Here is a 14,963-nt window from a genome sequence, read left to right on the forward strand (position 1 = left end):
CTGTGTTGGTGTAGTGGTGAAGTGCACGGACTCTTATCTGGGAGAACCGGGTCCGATTCTCCACTCCTCCACTTGGAGCTGCTAGCATGGCCTTGGGTCAGCCATAGCTCTGGCAGAGGTTGTCCTTGAAAGGGCAGCTGCTGTGAGAGTCTTCTCCAGCCCCACCCACCTCACAGGGTGTCTGTGATGGGTGGGGGGAAGGTCAAGGAGATTGTGACCTCTCTGAGATTCAGTCTGGGGTGGGATATAAATCCAGTATTATCATCATCTCTTATGAACCTCCCTGACCTTGCTTTTAGGTTAGGCCAGTGACAGCCCAGAAGTGTCTGGCTCTCTCTCCCCAGCGATACTTAGCTGCCTCCTGTTGCCATTGTGTTTTCATTTGTCATTCCCTCAAGGATCCCTCCTTCCCAGCCAATGTCTTAATTGCTGCTTTTATGTTCTGTACATCTTTTAACTCTGTTGTTTGTTTCAGAGATGTGTGTTCGGGCAAGGTTGATTTTTGTTTTGAAATACAGATTTTATCGTGTATGTTTTTCAATCATCGTCTCTGCTGGTGGCCCTTGCAAAGGCAGAAAGGTGGGATACCAGTTTTGTAAACAATAAAATAACGACAGTCTTCTTCCATGCCGGCGGTTAGCCAAGACTGACTTGTTCTTCCCACTTGCTTCAAAGGTGAAGCTGTGCAAATTATTTCACACTTGCTTCCTGCTAGAAGGAAGAGTTTGCCCCCCCCCTTCTCTTCATTCTAGTTCCGCCAACTGTATAGCAGCAGGGCATCCCTAGAGCGCCAGCCCACAATTTTTCTCTTGCTGCTGGTGTCATAACAACTTGGTTGACGAAGAGGTGCCCTTCTTGTTTGATGTAGTGCCAGTTTGGTGAAGTGTGCGGGCTCTTATCTGGGAGAACCGGGTTTGATTCCCCACTCCTCCACTTGCACCTGCTGGCATGGCCTTGAGTCAGCCATAGCTCTGGCAGAGGTTGTCCTTGAAAGGGCAGCTGCTGGGAGAGCCCTCTTAGCCCCACCCACCTCACAGGGTGTCTGTTGTGGGGGAGGAAGGCAAAGGAGATTGTGAGCCGCTCTGTGACTCTTCGGAGTGGAGGGCAGGATATAAATCCAATATCTTCATCTACCTCACAGGGTGTCTGTTGTGGGGGAGGAAGGTAAAGCAGATTGTGAGCTGCTCTGAGACTCTTCGGAGGGCAGGATATAAATCCAATATCTTCATCTACCTCACAGGGTGTCTGTTGTGGGGGGGGGGGGAAGGTAAAGGAGATTGTGAGCCGCTCTGAGACTCTTCGGAGTGGAGGGCGGGATATAAATCCAATATCTTCATCTACCTCACAGGGTGTCTGTTGTGGGGGGGGGGGGGAAGGTAAAGGAGATTGTGAGCCGCTCTGAGACTCTTCGGAGTGGAGGTCGGGATATAAATCCAATATCTTCATCTACCTCACAGGGTGTCTGTTGTGGGGGAGGAAGGTAAAGGAGATTGTGAGCCGCTCTGAGACTCTTCGGAGTGGAGGTCGGGATATAAATCCAATATCTTCATCTACCTCACAGGGTGTCTGTTGTGCGGGGGGGAAGGTAAAGGAGACTGTGAGCCGCTCTGAGACTCTTCGGAGTGGAGGGTGGGATATAAATCCAATATCTTCTTCTTCATGCTCCTGTTGTATGACTTCATCTGATCTCCATGACCCCAGCCCATTGCCTGCTGTAGGGTTCTTTACTGCCTGCTGTCCTTTTATATAAGTTTGCTCTACAGAGCCGTGTCTGGTGTGGACATTCTAAAGCAGGGGATGCTTCTGCAGGTGACCAATGCTCCCTCCAAGCTGAGGAGTCTTGTGAGCAAAGATTCTACTTGGAGCAAGTGGCGTTCAAGTTGTGAGCGACTGCATCAATTAGTTTGCTCCGGGGCCATTTTTCCTGGGCCAAGATAAAAACGTGTGAGCCGGAAGGCTAAAAAACTGTGAGCCAGCTCACACGAACTCATCTTGGCGAGAACCCTGCGGGTGACCCTTTCGGTCTCCTTTGAACTGCAGATGTCAAAATCTGCTGAGAGATTAAATGGGCTTCCCTACGGATGCCGTCGTTTCAGCCGTTCATTTCTCCATAGCCTCCCAGGATATTATATCCCATTTGAATAATTTTTTAATATCCTCTCAGAATTATCTTTTTTTTTCCCTTAAGAAATCATCTGTGGTGCTACATTTTCCAAGAAACGAGTGATAATGAGATCCATTTTACCTTTTCTGTCCCCTCCTCCTTTTTCCTTTGGTGTTGAAGTGTTACCTTCTCCCCACCTCTTTGAGAGGCAAGTAGTTTCAAGGGCAGGGCTTGTCTTGGGTAACTCCCTTTTGGAGCAAAGAGCACTGAAAGCTTACAGCATTTTGGTCATGTGTTGCTATTACAGAACAGACCCATGTTACCATTCCACGTTGGGGAGAGGTTGGGATATTCAGCAGCTGTTCCAGGTCTTTGCGTGGCAACCTGTCACTCTCTTGAGCTCACCTGAGTCCCTGAAGCGTTCTTGGCTTCTCTCTGGTTCTCCACACTGCCATCAGGTGGTCATTTAAAGAACCTCCTGCAAAGAGGGCTGGCATTCTGTCCGCATTGCTGTTTACAGGCTCCACCTAGTGGCTTCATTTCCCCACTTGATCCCATTCAGTAACAACAGAGAGATGGCTTGCAAAATTTGTGCAATCCGTGGATCTAGCAATCTATTGACCAACTTCCTTCCTTCCCCTGGAGTACTTGAGCAGGGGTGGCCAAACTTGCTTAACGTAAGAGCCACATAGAATAAAAATCAGATGTCTGAGAGATGCAAGACATGAATGTCGGGTGGAAGAAAGGAAAATAGATGGGAGGGAGATATTGAAAGAAAGCAACTTCAAATGCATTTGTCCCAAGCTGCTAGCTGGCTTGGCTTGGCTAAGTGATTTAAAGAGACAAATGTCTTCTCCAAATCCACTGACGGGGCAGTGGGGGCTTCAAGAGCCACACAATATGTGTGAAAGAGCCACAGGTGACTCCCAAGCCACAGTTTGGCCACCCCCGCCCTTGAGTGACTGGTTGAGGCTTAATGTGGTTATGGAGAACAAACTTCCAACCATTCCAAGTAGCAACAAATGTGTTAAGAAGAAGATGGCTGCATTTGTACTGTGCACAGCGACCGGTTGAGCAAGGTGATAAAGGCGTTTACGCTTGCTCCTCCATCCCTCCACCGCACTTGCCCTGGTTGTTTTTCTAGGATAGCCTGCTTATGCTTAAAGTTGCAATGTTCTGTCAGTCATCAGTTACCTTGAGTTTCTGTCAGGGCTGCCACCCCCCCCCCCCCGGTTAGTTCCACAGGATAACAGCCAGCAAGATGGAGTCGGCCAAACTGGACCTCCAAAATGGATCTCATTCCCCTTCTGTCCAGGGAATTTCTATCCTATTTTTGCCTCACCCTTGGCACCCTTGGCTCAGTCCTTGTTTTCCTGTTATTTCCAAGAAGAGAGAGAATCTAGCATTTGGCCTCCCTATGTCTCCATCCCCTCATAGGTGTCTCATTTTTACTATGACCCTTTATTGTTCTCTGCTGGCTAGATGCATTTGCATAACCAGAACTTTAGTAGTTATGGACACCTGTCCTCTCTCTTCACTGTGGGAGGAGAGTCAGTCTCTCCCATCTCTGTTGGGAGCCTTGATGCAATAACCCAGGTCCACTGAGGAGATATGTACAGTTGCTTTTATTTAGTAGCTTTAGCTATCATATATATTTCTCATTGGGACTCAAGGGAAATTACAGATTTTTTTAAAAAAAAATAGTACAGCAAAGACTGGTATTTTACATAAAACAATGCAATAAACCTGGATTGCACCACTAGAGAACGATAGATTCTTAAAAGTGCAATACATTCAGTAAACTGAAGTATGACATGGGAAGGAGGGTGGAATTCTAGCAGGAGCTCCTTTGCATATTAGGCCACAAACCCCTGCTGTAGCCAATCCTGCAAGAGCTTACAAAAAAGAAGACTGCAGATTTATACCCCTCCCTTCTTTCTGAATCAAGAGACTCAGAGCGGTTTACAATCTCCTAATTTTCTCTCCCCACAACAGACACCCTGTGAGGTGGGTGGGACTGAGAGGGGTCTCACAGCAACTGCCCTTTCAAGGACAACCTCTGCGAGAGCTATGGCTAATCCAAGGCCATTACAGCAGCTGCAAGTGGAGGAGTGGGGAATCAAACCCAGTCCTCCCAGATAAGAGCCTGCACGTTTCGCCACTACACCAAACTGGCTCCTGTAAGCTCTCGGAGGATTGGCGACATCAGGGGTGTGTGGCCTAATATGCAAAGGAGCTCCTGCTAGAATTCCACCCCTGGAGGGGGGGGGAAGATAACTTTCTTCAAAAAATTCAAATCAATGACACATTATCCTCTTCCCATATGGATTTTGTCCATGTGGGTCTCCTGAGCCCCAGTTTAGTCTTTAGGAGGAGCTGTCTGGATCCTACCTGCACTCTATACAGTGTCAGGAAGACAGCATCGGGAATGTATCAAACAAAATGGGATTTGTCAGGCTAACAGGGGGAAAGAAGGCGGCATGGTATTGACAGCTCTCATCTGAACTAAGAAGCTAAGAAGGTCAATACTTGAATGGGAGTTCCCCAGGGAAGACCCTGCAGAGGAAGGACATGACAACCCCCCTCGGCTTCTTACTTGCCTTGAAAGCCCCTCGCTGTGGTCGCCATAACTCAGACGCAACTCGATGGCACTTCACACACACAGGATAACGCATGGATCCAGGTGGGCAGCCACATTGGTTTGAAGCAATAGAACAAAGTAGAAGTCAAGTAGCGCCTTTAAGACCAACCAAGTTTTATTCAGAATGTAAGCTTTCGTGCTCTAAAAGCACACTTCATCAGACAACGAAATGCGGTACAGTAAGCAGTGCTACATATGGTTTGCGGGGAGTGGTTAACAGCATATGCAAAATAGTATAAAGTTTGAATCCAATGGCAAGATAGTGAAGTTAACAAACTGAAAGAATAACCGATCCAAGCGGGCAGCTGTGTTGGTCTGAAGTACTAGAACAAAATAGGAGTCAAGTTGCACCTTTAAGACCAACTTAGTTTTATTCAGAACGCAAGCTTTCGTGTGCTCTCCAAGCACACTTCATCAGACGAGGAATCCGGCACAGTGGGCAGAGCCACACATAGCTGGTAGGCAGTGGCTCAGAATGCTAAATGGTACAAATTTAAGTTCCAATGACAGAACAGTAAAATTAACAAATTGAGCAAACCTTTGATCTGAGTAGCATGAGCATGCGAAAGCAATAAAACAGTAATATGTCAACATGTGAGAACGTCTGTTCCTGGGCCAAAATGAGGGCATTCCTCTCGCAGATGTTTTCCCATCCAACTAATTAACCTCTTAACATGTAACATACATATAGTTTGCCATTAGGAGAAAAATACACTAAAATATAGTGGGAGATGGGTTCAGTATATGTAACGGGGAAAACAACCAATATCCCTATTTGAGTATGTCAATAGAGCTTAAAGGGAAATACATTGAATAGTGGTGTTCTTGTCCATCTAGAAAGAATAACAGTTTGGTTTGGATGGTCAGGTAGCCGGCATGAGGTTGACTCAGCCTTCCATCCTTCTGAGGTCGGTAAAATGAGTCCCCAGCTTGCTGGGGGGGGAGTGTAGATGACTGGGGAAGGCAATGGCAAACCACCCCGTAAAAAGTCTGCTGTGAAAACGTGAAAGCAACATCACCCCAGAGTCAGAAAAAGACTGGTGCTTGCACAGGGGACCTTTCCTTTGCTTTCCTGGATAGCATAAGTGGTGTGGGCAAACAGCAAAAGGCAATAAACTTGTCAGAATTGGAGAACGATGGTGAGAAGGGCAGTAAATGTTAATTACTCTGTTTCTCCTCAAGCATAGGTTAAACTGAGAACATCTTTTTCTCAGAAGTGTTTCTGTCCACCCAATATACTTTTTAGCACGTAGCATGGCGTTATAACTATCGTTCCAGTCTGCCAGCACAAAAAAACACATTTGCTGACAAGAAGGTAATTGTGGGCATGAGCAAGGCAGGACTTGTAGGCATGGAATGCACTTTTATAGTTTGGATTCCATGGATCTGGTCCGTTGCCATTCGTGGAAGGCATCAGGGAAAACACTGCTATTGGTGGAATGGATCTACAGACTATTTTGGTGTAGTGGTTAAGTGTGCAGACTCTTATCTGGGAGAACCAGCTTTGATTCCCCACTCCTCCACTTGCAGCTGCAGGAATGGGCTTGGGTCAGCCATAGCTCTTGCAGGAGTTGCTTTGAAAGGGCAGCTTCTGGGAGAGCTCAGTCCCACCCACCTCACAGGGTGTCTGTTGTGGAGGGAGAAGATTTTAGAGATTGTAAGCCGCTCTGAGTCTCTGGTTCAGAAAGAAGGACGGGGTATAAATCTGCAGTCTTCTTCTTCTTCATAATCCTCGATAAATATAGTTAAATATTAATGCAAAGTTTAAAGGAAAAGTCTGGAAGGTTAAGGAGAGGGAAAGAGGAGTTGGTCAGGCCATCCAATAGGGAGAGAACTGTGAAATGGTGTTTTTGCATTGTATGCAAAAAAGGTAGGTGGCGGATGAATTCAGTACCATTCCCTTGTGATGAAATGGGTCAAGGAAATAGTGACGGAAATAGTGCATTATGTCTTCTCACACAAATCTCAGAACTAGATCAGGCTCAGAGATCACACTGTCCAGAAGTCCACCTAATGAACTTCAGTGACTGAATTTATCATGTCCAAGTACTATATCGAAGGTCCATTGGCTTATGACTTTATGGCGGGCAGCTGGAAGACCATGATGAAATTCAGGATGAGTTCCTCAAGACATCAGCGTAGACTGCTTCTCTTTCAGTCCCCATCTTTGCACCATTCTAGACATAGCCCTATGGATGTCCTTGTTGCGTAGGGTATAAATGATCGGATTGAGCAAGGGGGTGACCACCATGTAAAAGACAGCTAGTTCTTTGTCATGACCGGGAGCTCTGTCTGACCCTGGTGTCAGATACACAATGATAAGGATGCCGTAGAACAAGGTGACCACTATCAAGTGGGAGGCACATGTGGAGAAGGCCTTGCGCCGTCCGGCAGCTGACCGCATTCGTATCACAGAAGACAGTATGAGAATGTAGGAGGTCAGGATGATAGAAAACGGGAGGACAACAATCAACGCAGCCAATATAATAACGGTGCGCTCCGTCACGCGTATGTCAGTGCACGCCAATTTCAACACAATGGGCATGTCACAGAAGAAGTGATTGATGCGGTTGGGGCCACAATAGGGGAGGCGAAGGATGAAGCTCACATTTACTGAAGTAAGAAGGAAGCCATTCGCCCAAGAGGCTGAGGCTAGCTGAACCTGTCGCCTCCTGCTCATAGTGATGACATATAGCAGAGGATGGCAGATGGCCAAGTAGCGGTCGTAAGCCATGGCGCCCAGCAGGAAACACTCTACGCTACCCAGGCAAACAGTAATGTACATCTGGGACATGCAACGGATAAAGGAGATGGCTCCATTTCCAGACAGGAGGTGAGCCAGCATCTGGGGCATGCTGGACGTGACAAAACAGATCTCTAGGACCGAAAGATTGGAGAGGAAGAAGTACATGGGGGTGTGGAGGGAGGAGTCACCTCGTACCAACACAATAATCACCAGGTTCCCCATAACAGTAAGTGAGTAAGTGAGGAGAATGATCAGAAAAAGACAAATCCGTGTCTTTTGGGAGTTAGCGAGTCCCACCAAGATGAATTCTGTGACGGAAGTGTGGTTCTCATTCTCCATCCAGGGTTCTTGTCTGTGCAGAAATGGGAAGAGTCAGTAACAATCTTTGTAAATGGGGCAATCATAAAATAACTCAGGTTTGCTCTCAGCCACATGGAAGTGAACCCAAACCCTCACATCAAACTCAGCTTCTTAATCTTTTAATACCTGACAAAGAGACTCTTGAATGCTCAAAACCCCAAAACCTTGGTACTCTCTAAGGTGCCACTAGACCTCATTCTAACTCTTCTTAATTTCTGTCCACCTTTCCTTTCCAGTGTTCCCTTTTTTAAATATGCCTCTCAAATGTTGATAACTACAAGATGGCTGTTTAACTAGAGCAACAAACTAAAATGGCTTCCCTTCTGGAATCATCTGGACATCTGGATGATCTCCGGCGACATCTGGATCGAGGCGGCTCGGCGGTATTGCTGTTGTTAGACCTATCGGCTGCGTTCGATATGGTCGATCATCAGCTGCTGACCCGCCGTCTCGCCGACGCAGGAATTCGGGGGTTGGCCTTACAGTGGCTTTCCTCCTTCCTTGAAGGTCGGGGACAAAGGGTGGCGGTTGGAGGAGAGATGTCCCGGAGACACCTACTTAATTGTGGGGTCCCGCAGGGGGCAGTTCCCCAATGCTGTTTAATATCTTTATGCGCCCCCTTGCCCAGATTGCCTGGAGACACAGGCTGGGTTGCCATCAGTACGCTGATGACACCCAGCTCTATCTACTGATGGGCGGCTGGGCCACCGACACCCCTATAAATCTGGATCGGGCGTTGCAAGCCGTGGCAGACTGGATCAGGCTGAGTGGGCTGAAGCTGAATCCAGCGAAGACAGAGGTCCTTTGCGTGGAACGCTGCGGACTGGGAGGGGAGATCTCCCTACCGACTTTTGACGGTGTCTCACTAATACCAGTGCGCAAGGTCAAAAGCCTGGGAGTGCTACTGGAGCCCTCCCTGACAATGGAGGCACAGATAGCTGCCACTGCGAAATCCACCTTCTTCCATCTTAGAAGGGCGAGACAGTTGGCCCCCTTCCTGGAATGTAGCAACCTAGCAACAGTGATCCATGCAACGGTCACCTCGAGACTAGACTACTGTAATGCCCTCTACATGGGGCTGCCCTTGTGCCGAACTCGGAAGTTGCAGCTAGTGCAGAATGCTGCGGCCAGGCTGCTACTGGGACTACCTCGGTGGGAACATGTGCGGCCTGGGCTGAAGGAACTGCACTGGCTTCCAATTATATTCCGAGTTCGCTATAAGGTGCTGGTTATCACCTTTAAAGCCCTATATGGCCGAGGCCCTGCCTACCTTAGGGACCGCCTCTCCCCACACGTTCCCCAGAGAGCACTAAGATCTAGTTCTCAAAGCCTTCTAAGGATCCCTGGACCAAAAGAGGCCAAACTAAGAGTAACAAGAGAGCAAGCCTTTTCTGTAATGGCCCCCCACTGGTGGAACCAATTGCCGGAGGAAGTGCGAGCCCTGCGGGACATTAATCAATTCCGCAGGGCTTGCAAAACCACTCTCTTTCTGCAAGCATATGAGGAACCCTGAAAGCGATATCTCACCATCGAAATACGTCAACTGAATATAGCACCTTAACTTAATTTTAGCTGTAATTTAATGTAACTGTTTTAACTGTATGTATTAATTGTATTTTAAAATTGTTTTATAAATCATGGTATACCATGTCATGTTAGCCGCCCTGAGCCTGCTCCGGCGGGAAGGGCGGGATATAAATAAAAGTATTATTATTATTATTATTATTATTATTATTATTATTATTATTATTATTATTATTATTATTATTATTATTATCATTATCATCTTTCATTTGATTCCTGCATTTTAAATGTTGCTTATTAAATGGGCAACCCTTTTGCTACCTTATCAGAAAGTATTTGCTTTAGGAAGATGTCCTGATCTGTAAATCCAGTCCATTAACTCATGAGCAAAATCAGACAAAATCTAGCATTTTGTACTTTAAAAAAAACAAACATCTTTTTTATCAGTCAATAACCTCCACATTAATTTGGTTGTCAGATCCAAAAAAGAAGAGTCTTTCCTTCCAGCCAGAATCAAATTAAAATGCTCAAACTGAGCTCTCCTTCTCCAAGACTGCTACCTCTTCTGAAGCAGGTGGTGGCATTTGCCAGCCCCCCCACCTCCTCGAAAGAAACACAAGGCTGGGGAAAACCAATTGTGGCTCAGTGCGGGAGTGCTGGCCAATGAGATGTTGGCTCGCCAGCCAGATCTGGCATCAGCCACTCCTTCAGCATCAATTTGGTACAGCACAAGCTCCCCACCCATCCTCTTTTTAGACCATGTGGGATCAGCTAATCACCGGTTTAGGGGCTGAGCAGGAATTTTTTTGGCCTCACTCAGATTGGCTGGGAGGGAGGCCTTTTTCCTCCTGCTCCGCATGGTCAGAAGGGGTGAGGGATAAATAGGCCTGGCAAAGCTGGATAGGCCCTAACTGGGAAGGCGGGAAAAGTACGGGTTGAAGGGATTTTGAGTTGGCAAGCACCCCGAGATATCAGCAATAGGGGGGTTCTCAAACTTGGTACCTATGGGCTTTGCAGTCAGGGTGTCTCAGTTGGGGGCCTCTTCAGGGTTGTGAGAGCATATTACAAGACTTAAGGCTTGGCAGTCATGGGCCGGAATGTGCCCTCCCTCCCCTCTACACACTCTTGTGCGGACTGTTATGGGTAAGGTCTGGAGGGATCCCAGACCTGGCTCTGAGCCGGGGTGGGTTTGCCCTGTTAGGACGCTTGCTCTGCAAGCCCAATACAACCTGTGCTTTAATGTGTTGCAGATCAGCTTATGGTTAAATAAAATTCCCAGTTTAACCCATAATGTGTGCTGTGTCTCATTTGAGGGGTGGGCAGGCAAAGCCCATAATGCAACACTAGGGGATTCCTCCAGCTCTCTATATTGGCCATATTTGACCATATTTTGAATACTGAAGAAGCAGTTCTGCCTTCTGCCAAGAAAGCTGCAGAAATCCCAGAGGCAGTAACAGCAACTGTGAGCATCCCTTGGTACTAAACTAGAGCAACGAACTAAAATGCAGCTCATTTAAGTCCTTCACTTACATTTTCACAGTAACCTCCAAGGCAACCCTGTGAGGAAGGCCAGTATTATCTTGTTCCACAGTGTGGATTGTGTGATTTACTTTTAATCCCTTCCTCCCCCCACCCCCCCAGAGTAGCCATGCTGGTCTGCTGTAGGATTAGACGACATGATTTTCACGCTGTAAACTAAACAAGATTTTTATGTTGTAAGCTTACAGGAGTCACAAAAGAAGATGATGATGATATTGGATTTATATCCCACGCTATACTCTGAGTCTCAGAGCGGTCACAATCTCCTTTACCTTCCTCCCCCACAACAGACACTCTGTGAGGTAGGTGGGGCTGAGAGAGCTCTGACAGCAGCTGCCCTTTCAAGGACAACTCTCATGAGACCCAAGGAATCTTACAAACGTTCGATCCCACGGTTGTCACCAAAGGGGAAAACGAGAGGCTTATGTTGTTCTCTTCCAACAGGGCTTTTTTTTGGTAGAAAAGACCCAGCAGGAACTCATTTGAATATTAGGCCACACACCCTGACACCAAGTCAGCCAGAACTGTGTTCCTGTGTGTTCCTGCTTTAAAATAAAAAAAAGCCTTGTCTTCCTCCACTTTGTATTCACAATAATTCTGAATAGTTAGCTCTGGCTGAGAGAGTGTGATTGACCCAACATCATCTGGCAACCTTCCATGGTAGAGTGGGGGTTCTAACCGGAGTCTCTTTGACCTTAGTTTGCCATTCTAACCACTACACCACACAAGCTGTGACAACTTTGAACCTGGAAACTATTAAACCCCCATTGTTTTTTCAGAGGGGATATTTTCCACCCTCCATATATGAGTAACTTCCAGTGCACGACTGAGGGGTGACATGATAGAGGTTTACAAGATAATGCATGGGATGGAGAAAGCAGAGAAAGAAGTACTTTTCTCCCTTTCTCACAATACAAGAACTCGTGGGCATTCGATGAAATTGCTGAGCAGACAGGTTAAAACGGATAAAAGGAAGTCCTTCTTCACCCAAAGGGTGATTAACATGTGGAATTCACTGCCACAGGAGGTGGTGGCGGCCACTAGCATGGCCACCTTCAAGAGGGGGTTAGATAAAAATATGGAGCAGAGGTCCATCAGTGGCTATTAGCCACAGTGTGTGTGTGTGTGTGTGTGTGTATATATATATATATATATTTGGCTGCTGTGTGACACAGAATGTTGGACTGGATGGGCCATTGGCCTGATCTAACATGACTTCTCTTATGTTCTTATGCTAGCTTGTGAGTAAACCTTCGTTTTCATTGCGAACAGGTTTTCATTGCGAAGAGGTTTGCTTCTGAGACAATCCATGCCGGGATGATAGGATCACCTTCACATTTGTCACTGCAAATGCCACCATTATTCTGAAGTGGGGAGCCTACTTTTAACTCCCACCCTTTGTTTCCCAATGAGTAAGAACATAAGAGAAGCCATGTTGGATCAGGCCAATGGACCATTTGGTCCAACACTCTGGTCGTTTTCGCACTTAGCGTTTGCTCACCTTATTCCGCGGTGCAATTATGTCCGGATCATTTTTCTCGTTTTCGCACATTGCCTCTTTAGCGGAGTCGCTTTCCATGAAGCCCCGGCTCAAATCGTTTTCGCACTAGCATCGACTTGAGTTCGATGCCCTGTCAATCATTTTTTTTTTAAGCGCAAGTCTGGTTGCATAACAACGTAACAACGTAACAAGAGCGTCACGTGTGCCACTTCTGCTTATGGATTGGCTGCAGCTGTAGCATCCTCCACAGCCCTTTATGTGTTAACAGAAGCATTCACAGTGGAGAATCTGGATGTCAACTTCCCGCCACTGATGGTGATTGGCGGGTGCTCAGCGCGCTCCGCGGAGTCGTCTGGGTGTCCCCAGTCGCCTCCGCTGGCTGCGTGGACTAACACTATTTCGTTATAACGAAATGGTTGCGCCATAATGAAATGGTTATGGCGACACACTACACGTTGTTCAAACTGGAGAAAGCTTTTACATTTAAGCCTCCCAGCACTAGTGTGTGTGTGTGTGGCAGGTTCTTCCCTTCCCAGCCTCGCTCCCTCCCGGGTGGCGAAGCTGGGATTTCCTCCGCGCTCTGCCCTTTCCCCGGCTGGCGCTTGCAGCTGCAACAGCGACCTAACGAACTAACGAAATGGTTGCGCCACAATGAAATGGTTGCGTTATAACGAAATGGTTATGGCGACACACTACACGTTGTTCAAACTGGAGAAAGCTTTTACATTTAAGCCTCCCAGCACTAGTGTGTGTGTGTTTGGCAGGTTCTTCCCTTCCCAGCCTCGCTCCCTCCCGGGTGGCGAAGCTGGGATTTCCTCCGCGCTTTGCAGCTGCAACGGCGACCTAACGAACTAACGAAATGGTTGCGCCATAATGAAATGGTTGCGTTATAACGAAATGGTTATGGCGATACACTACACGTTGTTCAAACTGGAGAAAGCTTTTACATTTAAGCCTCCCAGCACTAGTGTGTGTGGCAGGTTCTTCCCTTCCCAGCCTCGCTCCCTCCCGGGTGGCGAAGCTGGGATTTCCTCCGCGCTCTTCCCCCTCCCCGGCTGGCGCTTGCAGCTGCAATGGGGACCTAACGAACTAACGAAATAACACAACAGCGGAAAAGCAATAATATCGCTATTACGCAAGAAATATGAAGTTAAAAAAAAAATGGCCGTGCGGGCACTTTTGGGAAGCGCCGCGAAGGGCTGATGATTGGCCAAGGGGGTGGATGGGGTGGGAGGACGGAAAGGGAGAGGGTGACGCCCACAAAGCAGTCAATCCGGCGTGGATGGATTTCCCACAGCAAACTCCGCGGAGTGGATCCGGAGGTTTTCAAAAACTCCGGAAGCAGGTGGATCAAGATACTCCGGCGTGAAACCCCTGCAGCACCGGAGCAAACCACAGTGCTGGAGCAACAGGTGCGAAAACCAGGAAAAGATCCGGAGGTAAATGGGGTGCTACGCCGGAGTAAACGCTAGTGCGAAAACGGCCTCTGTGTCACACAGTGGCAAAAAACAAAAAAACAACAACAATCAGGAAGTCCATCAGTGGGGCCAGGACACTAGATGCCACCAATGTTCCCTCTAAGCTGCAGAGTTTTGTGAGCAAAAATTCTACTTTGTAAGCTGCTGGTATTAAAGTTGTGAGCTCCTGCATCAATGAGTGTGCTCTGGGGCCATTTTTCCTGAGCTAAGACAAAAATGTGTGAACTGGAGGCTAAAAATCTGCGAGCTAGCTCACGCTAATTCAGCTTAGGGAACACCGAAGCCCTCCCGTTGTGCCCCCCGCCAAGCACCAAGAATACAGAGCATCACTGCCCCAGACAGAGAGTTGCAACAATACGCTGTGGCTAAGAGCCACTGATGGGCCTCTGTTATGCCTGCCACAGATGTTCTTGTTCAGCATTGCATCTCCTATTACTCTCCTGAAGCTCCTGGCCAATTTTGAGGCTCTAGCTTTATTTTTGGATGAGTGACGCCTGTTCGAGACAACCTGAGCTCCCATTGCGAATAGTAACCGAGGGGGGCCATGATTGTTCTCTTGAAGTCTTTGAAGGGCTGCCCCTTAGAGGAGGGCAGGGAGCTGTTCCTGGTGGCAGCAGAGGAGAGGACTCTCAAGAATGGGTTTGAAGTAAAGGTGGAAAGGTTCCAGCTGGATTTTAGGAAAACCTGTTTTACAGTAAGACTTCTTCAACAGTGGAATCAGGTATTGAGGGAGGCGGTGAGCTGGACAAACACTTCTCAGGGATGCTCTCGGCTGATCCTGCACTGAGCAGGGGGTTGGACTAGATGACCTCTATGGATCCTTCCAACTCTGTGATTCTGTATTATTCTATATAGTGCCAGGGGGCTTCCGCACATAACCTGGGCTAGGATTTATCAGTTTCCTCCCTGGCAGTGCCGTCATCAACCTTAGCTTGGTGGCCATTTTTCAGATGCCTAGCTTTCTCGTCTGATGAGCTGTGCCTTCCAGAAATGACAACGACTTCCAGCACAAAAGTAGGGGGTGGGGATTAGGCAGCAATTATGTTTTGATTCCCTTTCACATTTGGCAC

The 14,963-nt window shown here is 47.6% G+C and overlaps 1 protein-coding gene across 1 annotated transcript; it reads right to left on the reverse strand.

The window, feature by feature from the left end:
• Positions 1-6,870: 6,870 nt before the first annotated feature.
• On the reverse strand, positions 6,871-7,830 carry LOC132583191 (olfactory receptor 2D2-like). The gene has a single exon (XM_060254858.1). The coding sequence runs from the start codon at positions 7,828-7,830 to the stop codon at positions 6,871-6,873; it is 960 nt and encodes a 319-aa protein (XP_060110841.1).
• Positions 7,831-14,963: the final 7,133 nt, after the last annotated feature.

Source organism: Heteronotia binoei, chromosome 15 (genome assembly GCF_032191835.1).
Source record: "Heteronotia binoei isolate CCM8104 ecotype False Entrance Well chromosome 15, APGP_CSIRO_Hbin_v1, whole genome shotgun sequence".
Taxonomy (NCBI): domain Eukaryota; kingdom Metazoa; phylum Chordata; class Lepidosauria; order Squamata; family Gekkonidae; genus Heteronotia; species Heteronotia binoei.

What these genes read in the sequence shown, in the direction of transcription:
- LOC132583191 (XM_060254858.1), bottom strand. Translation starts at nt 7,830, where the DNA reads ATGGAGAATGAGAACCACACTTCCGTCACAGAATTCATCTTGGTGGGA.